This window comes from Camelus ferus, chromosome 11, assembly GCF_009834535.1.
Source record: "Camelus ferus isolate YT-003-E chromosome 11, BCGSAC_Cfer_1.0, whole genome shotgun sequence".
In the NCBI taxonomy this organism is placed as follows: Eukaryota; Metazoa; Chordata; class Mammalia; order Artiodactyla; family Camelidae; genus Camelus; species Camelus ferus.
This window is the reverse complement of record NC_045706.1, coordinates 1382373-1396580: the sequence shown is the minus strand read 5'-3', so window position 1 is coordinate 1396580 and position 14208 is coordinate 1382373. Positions and strand designations below refer to the sequence as shown.

Below are 14208 nucleotides of genomic sequence, written 5' to 3'. Positions count from 1 at the left end.
CTGACGAGGAAAGGCGGGCAGGGCCGCCAGGGCCCTTCGGCAGGGCCTCCATCGTCTCTTCCACTCAGACAGTAAGGGCTGGGGGCCCAAACACCATCCCCCACCTCTCAAAAGCTCAGTGATAAAAATTGCTCACATTTAGACACAGGTGACAGTTTTCAGAGCCATGTGTCTTTCCTTGTGACCTCATAACCCCTCTCCGCTAAGGATGGGAGACCACCCTAGACAGGCGGGGGCCCCTCCGAGGGCCTGCACTGGAGGAGCAGAGCGAGGTGTGGAGCCCTGTGACCCACAGTCCCAGCGCCCCATCTCCACGTGCCCAGGAGGGACATGCGGTCACCAGCACCGGCTCTGGACCAAGCACACTGGTCACCACGCTCCCCGGTCACCACGCTCCCCAAACAGGGGCTGCCTGGGGCACACATTCACCCCAACCGTGCCTCCAGTTTTAAAGTATTTCCCCAGAATTGCCCTAACGGGGTCTGCACCCCCAAGTTCATGACCAGACGCAGGGATGGTTTTTAGAGCTCAGACTGATCTCCTGTGAACGAGCACCACCCGGGCTTGTGGCAGGTGGGGAAGGACATGCCTTGTGCTTTGTGTCTTCAGGTGATTCTGGAACCTATTTGTCTGCACGTGTAGGCGTGGGACCTGGCAGCGTGCCCCTGAGAATGAGCCGCTCCGTGTGATGGGTGTTTTGTAGGTGGTGAGGGCACATGCATCCATGATAAAGGCTCATCAGAACTGTGTCCCGCATGGAAGGGAGATCTGAGCTGAGGACAGAGACAAGAGGAGGTTCCGGTTCTGGGGCACGGTTGGGGTGAGGGGTCCCTTTCTTCCTGGAGGGGCTCCCGCAGCTTCCCAGCGTCACCGGATCAATCAGGCTGACACCTTCTCCCACAGGAGAGAAGGCTCACATTGTCAAGGAGACTTTAAAGAACAAAGATCTCTCTCTCACTCAGTGCGCTGAACTTCTAAGTCACTGGGATAAATGGGGGGATATTTGACATTCATTGCACGTAATTCAAAATTCAAACCAGCTCCCAGGAAAGGAAAATTACAGGATATTCTGAACTGCGTGCCTTCAATCCTTTTGCTGACGTGAGGCTCTAAACCTCTTCAGATCCGCCTTCGTATGTATAATCCAGAGAACAAAACCGCGTCGTGGGACATCATGGCGCTTATGTTTTGATTTTTGAAAGGAAGTTATCCCCATCTGTGAATTATTTCTTAAAAAAAAAAAACACTTAAAATGAGCAAGTGTCTTTCTCACTTTTAAATATCCGGTTCGAAAATAAGAAACATCACATCGCTGGTGTTCCAGAACGCAGGGAACCACCAACGAATGTCAGGTGCCGGCGAGTATCAAATTTAGGGAAAAAGACTTTCCCCAGGGGTGTGTGAAGATTTCTTCCAGATCCTACTGCTCATGGATGTGTCTGGATGCCCACCACCTCGCCCTGTTGCTCCACAAATTCAAATGACAGAGAAGCCCCTGAGTATTTCCGTGCAGGACCACGGGGGTGGGTGGGGTCCCCTGCCGTCTCCGAGCCCGGGGGGCCCCCCGCATGTGGGCTGGATGGACGGGCTGATCCCTAGGGAGCAGGTGCCACGTCTGCCTCCTCCCTCTGCCCCAGGGATGAAAGGGAGAGAGCGGTTCGAGCTCCTGCCGGGGCACTGCCGGGGCTTGGGGGCGCCCCAGGTAGGTCAAGCTAAGGGAAGAGTTTTCTCCTGTGAACCCTTGCTTCAGGGGACCTGGAAGAGCTAAGGAACCTGAGGAAGAGAAGAGAGCCATTAATTCCGGCTGTGAGCAGGATGCTGCGGGGTGAGGCCGAGGGCACAGATGTGAACCCGCTCAGAGGAGAGGCCAGGAGCCCTCACCCGAACAAGTTTCTAAATCTAGTGTATTGCACTCTGACCAGCAGGGTACACCGATGACAATTCTGAGCCAGCTGCTGCAGCTGAACGTGAAAACAATCCACATTTAAATGGTATTCAGTCACTGAGTTCTAAATAAATCCAAGAAATTGTTTCTAAAAACTACAGGTCTGCAGGGAAGAACAACTAACAGGGCCTGTTCCTCTGTGATTTTTTCCAAACTTCCAAGACATAAAGTCCTCTTTGGGCTTGGTGAAAAATTAGATATATGGTTAAGTCAGGCTTTTAAAGTATCAGTTTTATTGAGCTATAACTCATGGACAATAAAATGGAATTTCAGCGTTCAGTGGTTCGGTGTTGGATGAGTTTTGACAGCAGTATGCACTTGTGTAATCACTTCTCCGACAAGGTACAGAACAGTCCGTCACCCCAGAATGTTCTCTCTTGCTCTCTCCCAGTCAGTCCCCGCCCCGCCCCACAACCACCCCCCACCACCATCACTACAGGGTCCTTTAGCCTGTTTTAGAACTTCAGGGTTCTCCAGAGAAACAGAGCCAATTGAATGTATGTGTATATGTTAAGAGACTTATTTTAAGAAATTGGATCATGTGATTGTGGGAGCTGGCAAGTCTGAAATCCACATGGCAGGCCAGGAATTCGGGCAACAGCTGGAGTTACAGGTTGAGGCAGAATTCCTTCTCTGAGCAACTTCACTACTTGCTCACAAAGCTTTCACCTGATGGGGTGAGGTCCACGCACATGGTCAGGGGTCATCTCCTTCCCTTAAGGTCAACTGATCACAGATGTCAATTGAAACTGCAAAATACCTTCACAGCAACACCTAGATTCATCTGAGCTTTAATAACTGTACTGCACCCTAGTCAAGTTGACACTTGGAATCACACAGTCACTCAAGTTGTTTGTATCAGCAAGTAGCAGTCTCTCGTATAAGGACAGGAGACTAGACCCCAGTACACATCAGGCATTTCACAGTTTTTCCATTAGATCTGAAAATAATAAAACAAGAAAATTGCCTTGCAATACCCAGAGACTTGTAAACACCAGTTCAAATCCAGAGTAACTCACTGAGATATTTCAAGTTCCCTAGCATCCCAAAATGGAATAGTTAAAAAATCTCTGGATACCAGTTGATGCCCAGTGGGACACAAGGAAAACAGCTCACTATTTTTAGGAATATGTTACTTTAGTGCTGTTTTAAAGTTTTAACTTAATGGTAGCTAATTAACCAAAGAACACAGTCTAAACTAAAACTAATTATTTTGCTGTCACTTCAAAAGATTTCTCTTTAACATAAATTAAAGCAATTGCACAGGAAAGTCTGAGGCCAACTCAGGGTTTCAATTGCTCGGGGAAAGACTAGCCAAATCTATCAGTAAAAAAGGGAAATTATAGCCCGACTACTCCGCTCCTCTTCAAAACAAGGGATTGTTGTTACTACCTCCATTCATCTCCTCTTACTCTTTTTTTAATGTAAATTTTATTTTTATCTATTTTTAATTCTATTCTTTTAATGGCAGTACTGAGAGGATTGATCCCAGGACCTTGTGTATGCTAAGCACGTGCTCTACCACTGAGCTATACCCTCCCCGCCCCTCCTACCTTCTCTTAAACTCTCTCAAAGCAGTTTGGCACTGGCCACTCCACGGTGACTGTTTCTGTCCAGGTCAGTAACGGTATCCCAACTGCTACAACCAAGCGGTCCATCCCCAACGCTCCTTGTGCAGAGTTTGAGAGCAGACCCCTCCCGCCTGTCTTCCGGGGCGGGGCTCGGGACTCCCTGTGCTCCTGGTTCTCCAGCCCACCTCCCACGTTGCCCCTCCTATGACTCCTTCCGGGCTGTGTCCAGGCGCTCTTCCCCATCCGTCCCGCCTCCGGTGGTGAGCTCATCCAGTCTCTTCTGGCTTGAAATGCCTCCAGATGCTGGCGCCTCTGAATCTACACTCCGAGGCCCGACTTGCCCATGTGCTCCAGACGTGTATGTGCACCTGCCTTAGCAACTGCTCCACGCTGTCACAACTAACCAATCAATCAGCGCGCACGCCAACCCCGCCCAGCCGTTCCGCCCGCGGCGGGCCCCACCTCGGGCGCAGAAACTCCCCGGTGCCAGGCGCTCAGACCACCAGAGCGCAGGAGTCCCTGAGTCCCTTCTTTTCCCAGGGCATCTCCAACCGTCAGTCCCAGGGCGCTCAGCCTTCCAGATGCGCATCTCTGAAACCCGACCGGTTCTCAAGCTCGCTTCCCAGGACCGCCACATCCATGACCACTCAGTCCTCATCCCTTTGTCTGGATGACCTCAGCTCCTTGCGGTCTATTCTCAGCAGAGCAGCCACAGTGGCCCCGTTAAGGGCCAAGTCAGCTGCGACCCTTCTCTGCTTATGACCCCACTGCTTCCTATCGCGCCGGGAGACCATCCCACTTCCTGGCACAGCTTCCTCCAGACGCCCCACGGCTTGCGCCCTCATCTTCTTGAGGTCTTTTTCAGTCGCCGTGTTCAAACTGCAACCGTCCCAATACACACTGCCTTTCCCTCCTTCCCTGCTTTCCTTCTCTACCCAACTCCATCTGACTTACGACATACTCCGCTTTATGCCTGATTTTTACTGAGATGTAAGCTCTGTGAGGGCAGGCATTTGCTCTGTTTACCCCGCACCTGCTGGGCCGTGAACAGCATGTGACACATAGCAGGAGCTGACGGAAAAATAGCACTCGTGGAGTGGACAAATGTTCCTGGTTTGAACCGATCGTCTTCCAGTGGTGTGATACGGTCACCATCAACTTCGCAATATCACTGAAAGAAGTTATGATTTCGGACACATAAATCCCACAAAGGAATAATCCCCTCGTTGGCCACAGAAACCACACCCTAGTATGAAAGGGTGCTGGGCCACATGTATTTCAACACTATTTCCCTAAGATTGTATACTGGGACTCAAGGAACCCCTGAACTAGCAATCTGGTCGACAACGGGAGTTCTGTGCAGGGATGCCTGAGCTCGGGGCCTGGAGCGGTGTGGGAGGAGAGTGATTTCCAGTGCGGCCACTGGCGGTGGGCGGGACGGAAGCTCTCAGGTGCGGCGCGCTCCAGCTGCTGCCGCGGCCGGGAAGCTCCGCCCTCCGGCCGCCCAGCGCGGTCTCCATTGGCTGCTCCCCCGAAGGACCGCGCTCCCATTGGCCGAAGACGCTGAAGGCGGGCCCGGCTCGGGAATGGGGCGAAGGCCGTCTCCCGCCCGCCAAAACTCCCCAGAAGGGCGGGCGGATGGCCCGCAGCAGCCGCGCTGCTGATCCTCAGGGGAGCACTAGGCTCCAGGCCCACAGCCGCCCTCCGTCCGCACGTCCCCCACCGGGACCATCTTTTCCAGGGGGCGGGGCGCGGCTTGGCTCGCGCAGGCGCAGTAGGCACGCCCCGGCGGCCCCAACCCTCGGCCGTGCGCCCGGCCCCGCCCAGCGGAGAGGAGCCTCCCAGCGGCCCCGCCCCCGCCCGCGGCCCGCGGAGGCGGAGAGAGATGACGTCATCAAGCGGGGCGACGGGCTTTCGGCGCCATTTTGAAAAGGGAAGAAGAGTCTGGTGGTGGCGGCGGCAGTGCGGCGGCTGCGTTCTTGCTCGGCCGCCGCCTCGGCGCCCGCCCGCGCCCGCCTGCCCGCCGGCCGGCCATGGCAGGTGAGGAGCAGAGGTCGGGCGGGGGCGCGGGCCTGACGCGCCCGGGGTGTCCGCGGGAGCCAGAGGCGGCGGCTGCCCCGCGGGCCCAGCGACTTGCAGTCGTGCTTCTCGCAGGTCAAGGCGGCCGTCGACGAGGACGTGGCCGAAGGTGAGGCCGCGCAGCGGGGCGCGGGGCGGGCCCTGGGGACTATGGAAGGAGCCCGGTCCGCGCAGGGAGGCGGCCCCGGGGCTGTGGAAGGAGCCCCGGTCACGCAGCCTGAGGCTCTCGGGGCTTCCGAGTGGAGTCTGGGCTCCCTCCTCCGCAGGCGGCTGCCTCCTGCGTTCAGTGGGACTACGGAGACGGCCGCAGGAACTGGGGACTCGGGAGGCACACAGCTGGGCTGCTGCGGACTGGCGGGAGTGGAGGGGGCTCGCACAGGCGCGCGTCGGGAGGCTCTGGTCACCTGGCGATGGGGGCAGCCTGCTGTGCCTGTTTCTTCTTTGAAAGCAGGGCCGGATCACTCGATCCTCTGAAGTTCTTCAGCTTCACGTCAGTTCTTCCTTCCTTCTCCAGTGATGTTTTTCAAAGTTCCTGCTCCAGATTTTACTCTTGAACTTCACGGCGTTGCTTGAAGTAGGTGGGTGCTTCCCTTAGTCACAGTCTCAGGTGAGCCACGGCGCAGGCTTCAAGGGCGTCTCCTGCCCCAGCTTCCCACGGCGCCGCTGTCATCTCAAAGTCGGATCACTTGGAGGCTTTCCCTTACACACACGAAGGTGGACTCGGAAGTTTAATTAGAATCACATGTGGTTTTTGTTACTGTTCTGCCTCTTACTGAACATTGTGAACCTTTCCCCTTCTCTTGAAATTGTCTGTACGTGAAATACACCTTTCTTGCCCCCAATAACTAACAGCCTTTGGTCAGGTGTGTTACACCTTTCCTCCACCTGCCCCCTCCTTCACCCTGCACCTCTCCCTGGCAGTGTGACACCTGGAGATCCTTGGCCCTGAGAGTCGGACAGCGCCCAGGTTGTTAAGCAAGTAAAACTGTGCTTTAAGAAGTTTGTAAAGATGTTCATGATTTGAGGTTGAATTCTGTTTCTTTTATATTCAAGATCCTTTTTTTTTTTTTTTTAACTTCGCAGTGCCAAGTCGGTGACCATTCACCTTACTCAAAATTAATGTCAGGACTAAAGCAAAACCTGTTTATTTAGAGGAAGGGAGCTGTGAGAGCTTAATGCCTGTCTTAATTTCTGGTTTCTCTCTTTTTAGAAGAGACGTTTTGTTGACAAGCTGAATGACTTAAAATTTAAGTCCTACTGAAATGTATTTTAAGTGTGATGTTACGTTTTGAAAATGGTGTTCTTTTTTTTAAAAAAATCTTGGCAGAAATAGTCTATTCTCTAAACTGGAACTTTTTGCAATTTTAAACCCCTACTTTAAGTAAAAATATGAATATATCTGAGAGTTGGTATTTTAAGCTTTTTTGTAAGATGGCTTTGTGGTAGTTACCCGCATACTTTTGGATTGTTGTGTGTATTCCAGGCTTGCTGTCTTACCGCACGTAATGCTCTGGCTTTAGTAATCCACCTTACGACATTTGTTATGCCGTCATGTAGTTGTGGATAGTATTTGTTTGAGATGTGTCATTACCATGGACGCCTGCCATAAAGGAGGAGGAAGTAGTTGTTCACAGCTAGTGATTGTTAAGCAAGGATTAGAAAGAAACTGGTCATGAAGCTGGTTGTGCCCCGACTCCACCTTGATGAAGAAACGTGGATGAGAGGGAGCTAGGGGGTGGGTAGCTTGAGGCTGGTTCCTGTACCCGGATACTCGGATGTAGAGCTGAGGTCGTGGTCCGAGTGTTTGTTTAGGTTTGTGGCTGGGGAGGTGTTTTGTTCTCGAAGGTTTGTGGTGGCCCAAGCTCTGCCTTGGAAAGCGCCCTGGTGACCCTGAGCTTTGGGCCACCTCTCTGGTTCCCAGCCGCGATTGATCAGAAGGGGACTGGGATCGCGTGGGCCTCTCCGCCCCCGAGGAAGGACAGCACGTCGTGAGCGTGAGGGTGCGGGGGTGCGCGTGGGCTCCCCGGCTTTGAAGGGTGAGGCGTGAGTACGGTGGAAAGTGGCTTTTGATTTCCTTTTTGTTTTTAAAACTAATAGTTTTGGGAAACTCCTGAAGAAAGTATAGTAGTGTGTAAAATTTGATGATTCTTTTTTTTTAAACAGCAGGGTTTTGCTTGTGGGTCAGGCCAGCCATAGAGCTGCCGGGGAGTCCCATCTCCCTGCAGGTGGGCAGAGAGGTGGGCTCAGGAGATGACTCATTGTCCTCTGGTGACAAGATGTGTACGTGACAGTCACTGGTGACTTGCCCCTTTCTCCGCCCCTGCAGCAAGCTGTTGTGCTTGCTGTCATCACCCCTGAAGGTGGCCTAGATGAGCAGAAGTCAAAGTAGCCAAACCAGGCGGAGGCTTCCAGAAGGAAGTGAGAAAGGAGCTGTTAGCGTGTACCTCCAGACACTGAACGCTCTAGCGGCGACTACTCTTTGGAAGTTGTTAACCATTTGTGCAGATTTTTCATGTGTGATGTTTAGCCACCATCACTCAGCCCCTGCTCTCTTTCCGTGGACAGCTTTCACCATGTGAACCTCTTACATGACAGTCCTTTGCTTGTCTGTCTTCGGTGGAGTGTGATCTCTGTTTTAAGCTCGAAAGCTCGGTGTCCCGCCCCCAGCCCCACCACCTTGTAGAAGACCCAGCCTGGAGGTAAAGATGCCGACAGTCGTTGAGTGTTCCGGTGTTCCGGAGATTGCTTCAAGTTGTGCCCATTAATTCAGTCTTCAGATAACCCTCGGAGGGAGGAGCTCTTGTTCTTCCCAGTTTTAGATGCAGAAGCCAAGGTACACAAGGCAGGTAACTTGGCTGGCAGCCACTCTGCGGCAGAGCCAGGGTTTGAAGCGGGGCGGGAGTGCATCAGGGACCCTTTGTGGCCAGGCTGAAGAAGCCCCACCATGGCACGTGGCTGACCAGCCTTGGGCCTGCTCTGTCCTTGCAGAGCTCGGGAGAGGGCTCACCACCAGGAATTGTCGGACATTACCTCTGAAAGCAAGTGAAACTGAGATGTCTTTAAAGTAAGTGCCCGTCAAAACCGTGTAAGATTAGTAACAAGGGAGGAGGGTGTAGCTCAGGGGTAGAGCATGTGCTTAGCACGCACGAGGTCCTGGGTTCAATCCCCAGGACCCCCTCTAAAAATAAACAAGTAAATCTAATTACCTCCTCCAAAATTTTTTTTTAATTAAAAAAATTTTTTAAATTAGTAACAAGATTTAAGAATTGCCATTCTCAACGTATCTGAAGAGTAGATGACACAGAGATGGTAAGCACCTGGAACAGCCACGCGTGCAGACAAGTGATGTGATAGCCGCCTGCCGAGTTACTCTGACGGGAAGAGGCTGCCCTCCTGCAGGGAGGCTTTGGGTCCTGCTGCTGCTGTTCACTCGTCGCCTTCCCTGGTTTCCTGGAGGCACGATGAGGAGGGGCCGGGAGGGGCCGGCCAGGTGCCGGCCGGAGAGGGGGGTTATCATGGACGGTTACCTAGTTTTGCATGCTCCTTTGTACGGGTTGATCAGAGCTGGTCCTTTTAGCTCAGGATATGTAGCTTCAAGTGTCTAGGCTTTTCCTTTGATGATTTTGTTTTCATCAGTTTTTTAGTCCAGGATCTAATCTTTTGCTTTGAATTAGACATTAATCTTTTTCTAACAAAAGAATGTTTAACAAAGCTGAAGGTTGATCTGCTTAACTCAAGCTTGAGTCTGGGGAGTTGTATAAATAATATGGTATCTGGGTAATGGTATGGCCAGCCTTTTTAGAAGAGTTTATGTAGATACCATGAAAGAACGAAACGTTTAAATCGGGACGATAAGAGAAATTCGGAGCACTTGGGCAGCAACAGCAGTCGTGTTTCATTGAAAATGAGACACGTGATTTCAGAGCTGTTAAAATGAGGGAAAATGTGCTCTTTGGAATCATTGAAATACCAAATTTGTGAATGCAAAGCTTTCCAGTCGTAGTCATTATTTTTAGAGTGCTGTGATAGATTTTTCTGTGTGTAGAGAATGGGCACCCTGTGTTCATCACTGACCTTTTCAGTAAGGCGCGGTGGGGCTCTGTGTCAGGCGTTTGGATTATTTCCGGTCTGATGCTTCCCTGCTAGTGTAGCATTCCCTGCTTACTTCCTGTTTATCTCCGTGCTGCTGGAGAGAGCCTTCAGGAAGGCATCTTCTGGGGAGGGCTGTCAAACACGAAAACGATCTGGAGACATCCTTGCAGGTTAATTTAGAGGAGAGCTTCATGGGGAGATTCTGCCTTGAGGAAATCAGGTATGTGTGGTTTTCTGAAGATTAATGTGTTCAGTGTGCCTGCTGAGCCCAGATGCACTGTGGTGTCTCTGAAGTCAGACTGTCCACTGGAGAAGCTGGACTGATGTTACTTTATACTCAGATGATTTTTTTATTCCTTGATTTTAAAAAATCTGTTGTTTCAGTGGGGAACTTGGGGTTCAGTTCGTGTCTGCTCTTTACCATTTGAAGGCCCTTTCTGAACCTCAGCTTGCTTATCTAGCAGTTACGTCATGAGATTTTCATTGAGATAAAGCAGTGCGGTCGGTGCTTTCGAACCTGTAAGGTGGTGGTGAAGTGTTCACGAATTCTCATGTGTTTTACAGTGTTTGGGCTTGGTTGTAGCTATATTTAAATACGAAAACGGCAGTTGCTTGTTTTTTCCTGACCTCCCCCCCGTCTCTCTGCTCACCCCAGATCCCTCGCGTAGGGCCTGACCTGTTGGTTTTTCCATGACTATTCAGCGATCTTTCCCATCCCCTGATCTTTGCTCACACTTCTTTCCCAACTTAGAACGCAGGTTTCCCCTGCTATCTGGAAGCAGAGCATTCCTACAGAACCTTTCTTTTGTGAGCTGAAAGGGTGGAAAGGGAAGAAGCAGTTACCTCAGGACACGTCATGCTAACAGACGCACAGCTGAGACGAAGCACAGGTGCTCACAGGCGCGGCTGAGAGCTCTGGTGCCTGGATGCTGAGACGGCTGCGCGCTGCCTGTGTAACGGATTCCTGCAAAACACACTGAAGGCTTTTTTCACATTTCGTCTGTTTGCTGGTTTTGGTTTTGGTTTTGGTTTTTGGTTTTTGCAAAGTGAAATCTTTGGATTTCTTCCGGTTAGCAGAAGCAGGTTACTGGTATAGGTCTTTTGTAAAAATGAAGTGGCGCAAAGCAAACTTTCAGAAAGTGGAGAATTCCTGTGTTTTAGTTTCCTGCCCACCTCCACACCTACTCATTGTCTAAATGCATCTCAGACCCCAAATTCCGCTTCCTTTCTGAACCACTGCCCAGCTGCTCAACGTCCAGCCCGGCTTAGGGCTTGACCTTCCCCCCCCACAAGCACACCGTGGGGCCGGACGCTGCCCGCACCCGCTTGCCTCTCCAGCCTCAGCATGTGGCTTAGGTTGTTGCTTCAACTTGTTGAGAATCAAGACATAGTAAGGTTTAGTGCAGATTCCATTTCAGCCCTCTTACTAGCTGTGTGTTGACGTGACAGGTTGCTTACCTTCTGTTCCTCGGCTGTAAAACAGGGTGCTGTTCCCTGTGACCATTACAGGGTTGTTAGGAAGACTCCAGATAACGCCTGGAAGCTTGGCCAGAATGCTCACAGTAACTGAAAACTGTTAAAGTGTTGGTGTCTTTTTTTTTTTTTAATTAAAAAAATGTTTACATAATTTTTAAAGGTTACTTTCCATTTCCAGTTATTACAGAATAGTGTCTGGGTTCTCCGTGTTGTACGTACATCCTTGAGCCTGTCTTACACTCAGAGTTGTACCTCCCATTCCTCCACCCCTGTGTTCCCCTCCCCCTGATGGTAACCACTGGTTTGTTCTCTGTATCTGTGAGTCTGCTTTTTCGTTATGTTCACTAATTTGTTGTGTTCTTTAGATTCCACATGTAAGTGATATCGTACAGTATTTGTCTTTCTATGGTTTGCTTCATTTAGCATAATGCCCTTGAAGTCCACCCACGTTGCTGCAAATGGCAAACTTTTCGTTCTTTTTTATGGCTGAGTAGTACTGTGTTGTGTATATACACCATGTCTTCTTTATCCATTCATCTGTTCATAGACACTTAGGTTGTTTCCATGTCTTGGTTATTGTAAGTAATGCTGCTGTGAACACTGAGGTACATGTATCTTCTCAAATTAGAGTTTGGGGGTTTCTTTGGATGTAGACCCAGTGGTGGAATTGCTGTGTCATATGTAGCTCTGTTTTCAGTGTTTGAGAACCCTGCATCCTGTCCTCCGCAGTGGCCGCATCAGTTCACATCCCCACCAGCCGTGTGTGAGCGTTTCCTTTTCTTCACATCCTCACCAGCATTTGTTATTTGTGGTCTTTTTGATGATGGCGAAATGCTGATGTCTTAAGAGACCCTCTTGCACATGGGAATCACTTACTCTTCTTCACCGTGTGGGCCCATGACTTGGTTAACAAACTGTAACAGAGCCCAGCCACTTGTCTCCTTTAAGAACAGTTGTGCTCAGTAACTGCCCTGCAAGCTGGCGCCAGTGCATCCGCACTCCTGTCTCCTTGCTGGCAAAAAGCAGAGACAATGCCTTGCTTGCATAGTTGAGGTTTTATACAGCACTCTGCTCGTGGCGACCCTGGCCCTCAGCCATAAACGCTGGGCATGCCTGCTGTTAGGCAGTCTGTTATCCCCCAGACAAGGAGCTGGCTGGGCTGGTGGTCTGCGCTAACATACCTGTAAGGATGTATCTTGCTCCCCTCTCCCCACGACTTCCCTAAAGATAAACATGTACTCATTGTGGCTTCTACAATCTCGATCCCACCCCCATCTTTCCCTAAATTCCTGCGTACCATCGCACAACTGTTAATGATTTTTTTCCTTTGATTGTACACAATAAACGTGGGGGCATTTGAGAGGCTCGTGGAGTTGACTCCCTCTCGCTTTCTTGACTTTTTCCACAGAGTCTCGAGTAATTCATTCCGTCTCAGTGGGACTTCTGCCGGCCAGAACCCACACATCGCTCCAGGGAGCCAGCTAAGGAAAGGGAAGAGTGTTACAGGGGCTGGCTCTCAGCTTAGTTCGTCTGAGTGTTGACAACAGTGTCCTGAAGGGCTGCTGGCACCGGATGTTGGAACAGAGAAACCCAGCACTGCCTCTCGAGACCCTCAGTTACACAGAGACCAGCAAGCATGTGGGCCATGGCAGCAGCTTGAGAGTGGCGCACGTGGACATGGAGGAGCACCCAGGATGCGGACGGCGGGGGGGAGAGTGTTCCAGATTGAGGGGCTTGGAGTGGAGATTGGAGAGAGCCTGGTGCATCCGGGAAACCAGTCCTGGTGTGCTTGTCTGGCAAAGAAGGGAGTGCCGTGGTGAGGGCAGACTGGCAGGCCAGAGGGAGGAACCAACGCCTTGAATTGTGGTTCGAAGTAAGTGCTCACACGTTTTAGGAGTCTAAGGAGAGGAGTGACATCGGCGCCGCAGTTTTTAGGAAGGTCCCTCTGGCCTTTGGAGAGTGGGGGATGGGGTGAGAGTGGAGGCAGAAGCGCCCGCTCCGAAGTCCACTGCAGCAGTAAAGGCTGGGGATGCGAGCTTGCTGCACATCACAGGTTTCCGAACTCTTTGTAAAGGGCCGAGTAGTAATCCTGCAGACTTTTCTGTGCCGCATCTTCTGAAGTGTTGACTCTGCCTTGTATCAGGAAGGCAGCCGCAGACCCCAGGAGCATAAGGGCGAGGCGCTGGGCCAGGTGGTAGTTTGCCTGCCCCGTGCTAAGCCAGGGTCTCAAAGCCTTTTGGTTTTGTACTCTCCATAATTTTTAAGGCCCAGGGAGTTTTTGTTCGTGAGGGCTCTATCAGTACTCACTGTGATTGGAAATTAAAACAGAACAACTAAAAATGTTTGTTATTTCACTTTAATAATAAATCTACTATATGTTAACATAACGTTTTTAACGAAAAACACCTTTCTCCAACAAAAAGACTAAGTGGCATTGTTTTGCACTTTGCAGACCTAAGTGTAGGGCTTGAAGGAGACAGTTGGATTCTCAGACCTGCTTCTGCCTTCAGTCTGTTACGACTGTTTTATCAAAATACACAAAGAAAATTTCACCTCGTACTTACATGTAGTTAGAGAAGGGAGGGGCGATTTAATAGCCTTCTCATGCAATTATGGATGTTCTTCCTACAGCAGAATTGGGCACATGGTGGTTTCTTCAAGTTTCGTTGCACTTTGGAGTCTGAAACCATATTGCTGAATTTTCTACCCCTGTTGACATTAAAATCCGTAGTTCTGTCTTGCGCTCTGAGTGTGTCTCTTGCGTATGCAGGTGACTTGGCGGCATCACGCCTTGGGCACTGGGACGTACGTGTTGGCACACGGACTCACTCAGATCTTCTGAACGCCGATTCATTTCTTCACACGAGGTCAGGGAAGACCAGCGCTGATCTCATCAGAGAAGCCCTGGTGGAAAGCTGCCGAGGTAATAGCGGTAGGAAAGGCTCCCCCAGTCCTGGTCTCTCTTGAAAGCTTGAACTTCATCGTTGGCAGCAAATGCGCTCAGTCAACTGGTTTTCTGTGTAGTAAGGGCTCCGTGTGTTCATT

At 50.9% G+C, this 14208-nt stretch overlaps 1 protein-coding gene and 1 long non-coding RNA gene across 2 annotated transcripts in view; both read left to right on the top strand.

Annotated features, from left to right (window-relative positions):
- Positions 1 to 4801: 4801 nt before the first annotated feature.
- Positions 4802 to 14208, top strand: part of PPP2R2D (protein phosphatase 2 regulatory subunit Bdelta) — a 31043-nt gene continuing 21636 nt past the window's right edge. Inside the window, 1 exon segment of the mRNA XM_032490634.1 lies at positions 4802 to 5556. Coding sequence (XP_032346525.1) covers positions 5402 to 5556 — 155 coding nt within the window. The 5' untranslated portion in view covers positions 4802 to 5401.
- LOC102513309 lies at positions 5711 to 13904 on the top strand. The gene is made up of 2 exons (XR_004323709.1): positions 5711 to 6173; positions 12572 to 13904. It is a non-coding gene; the product is annotated as an uncharacterized LOC102513309 (long non-coding RNA).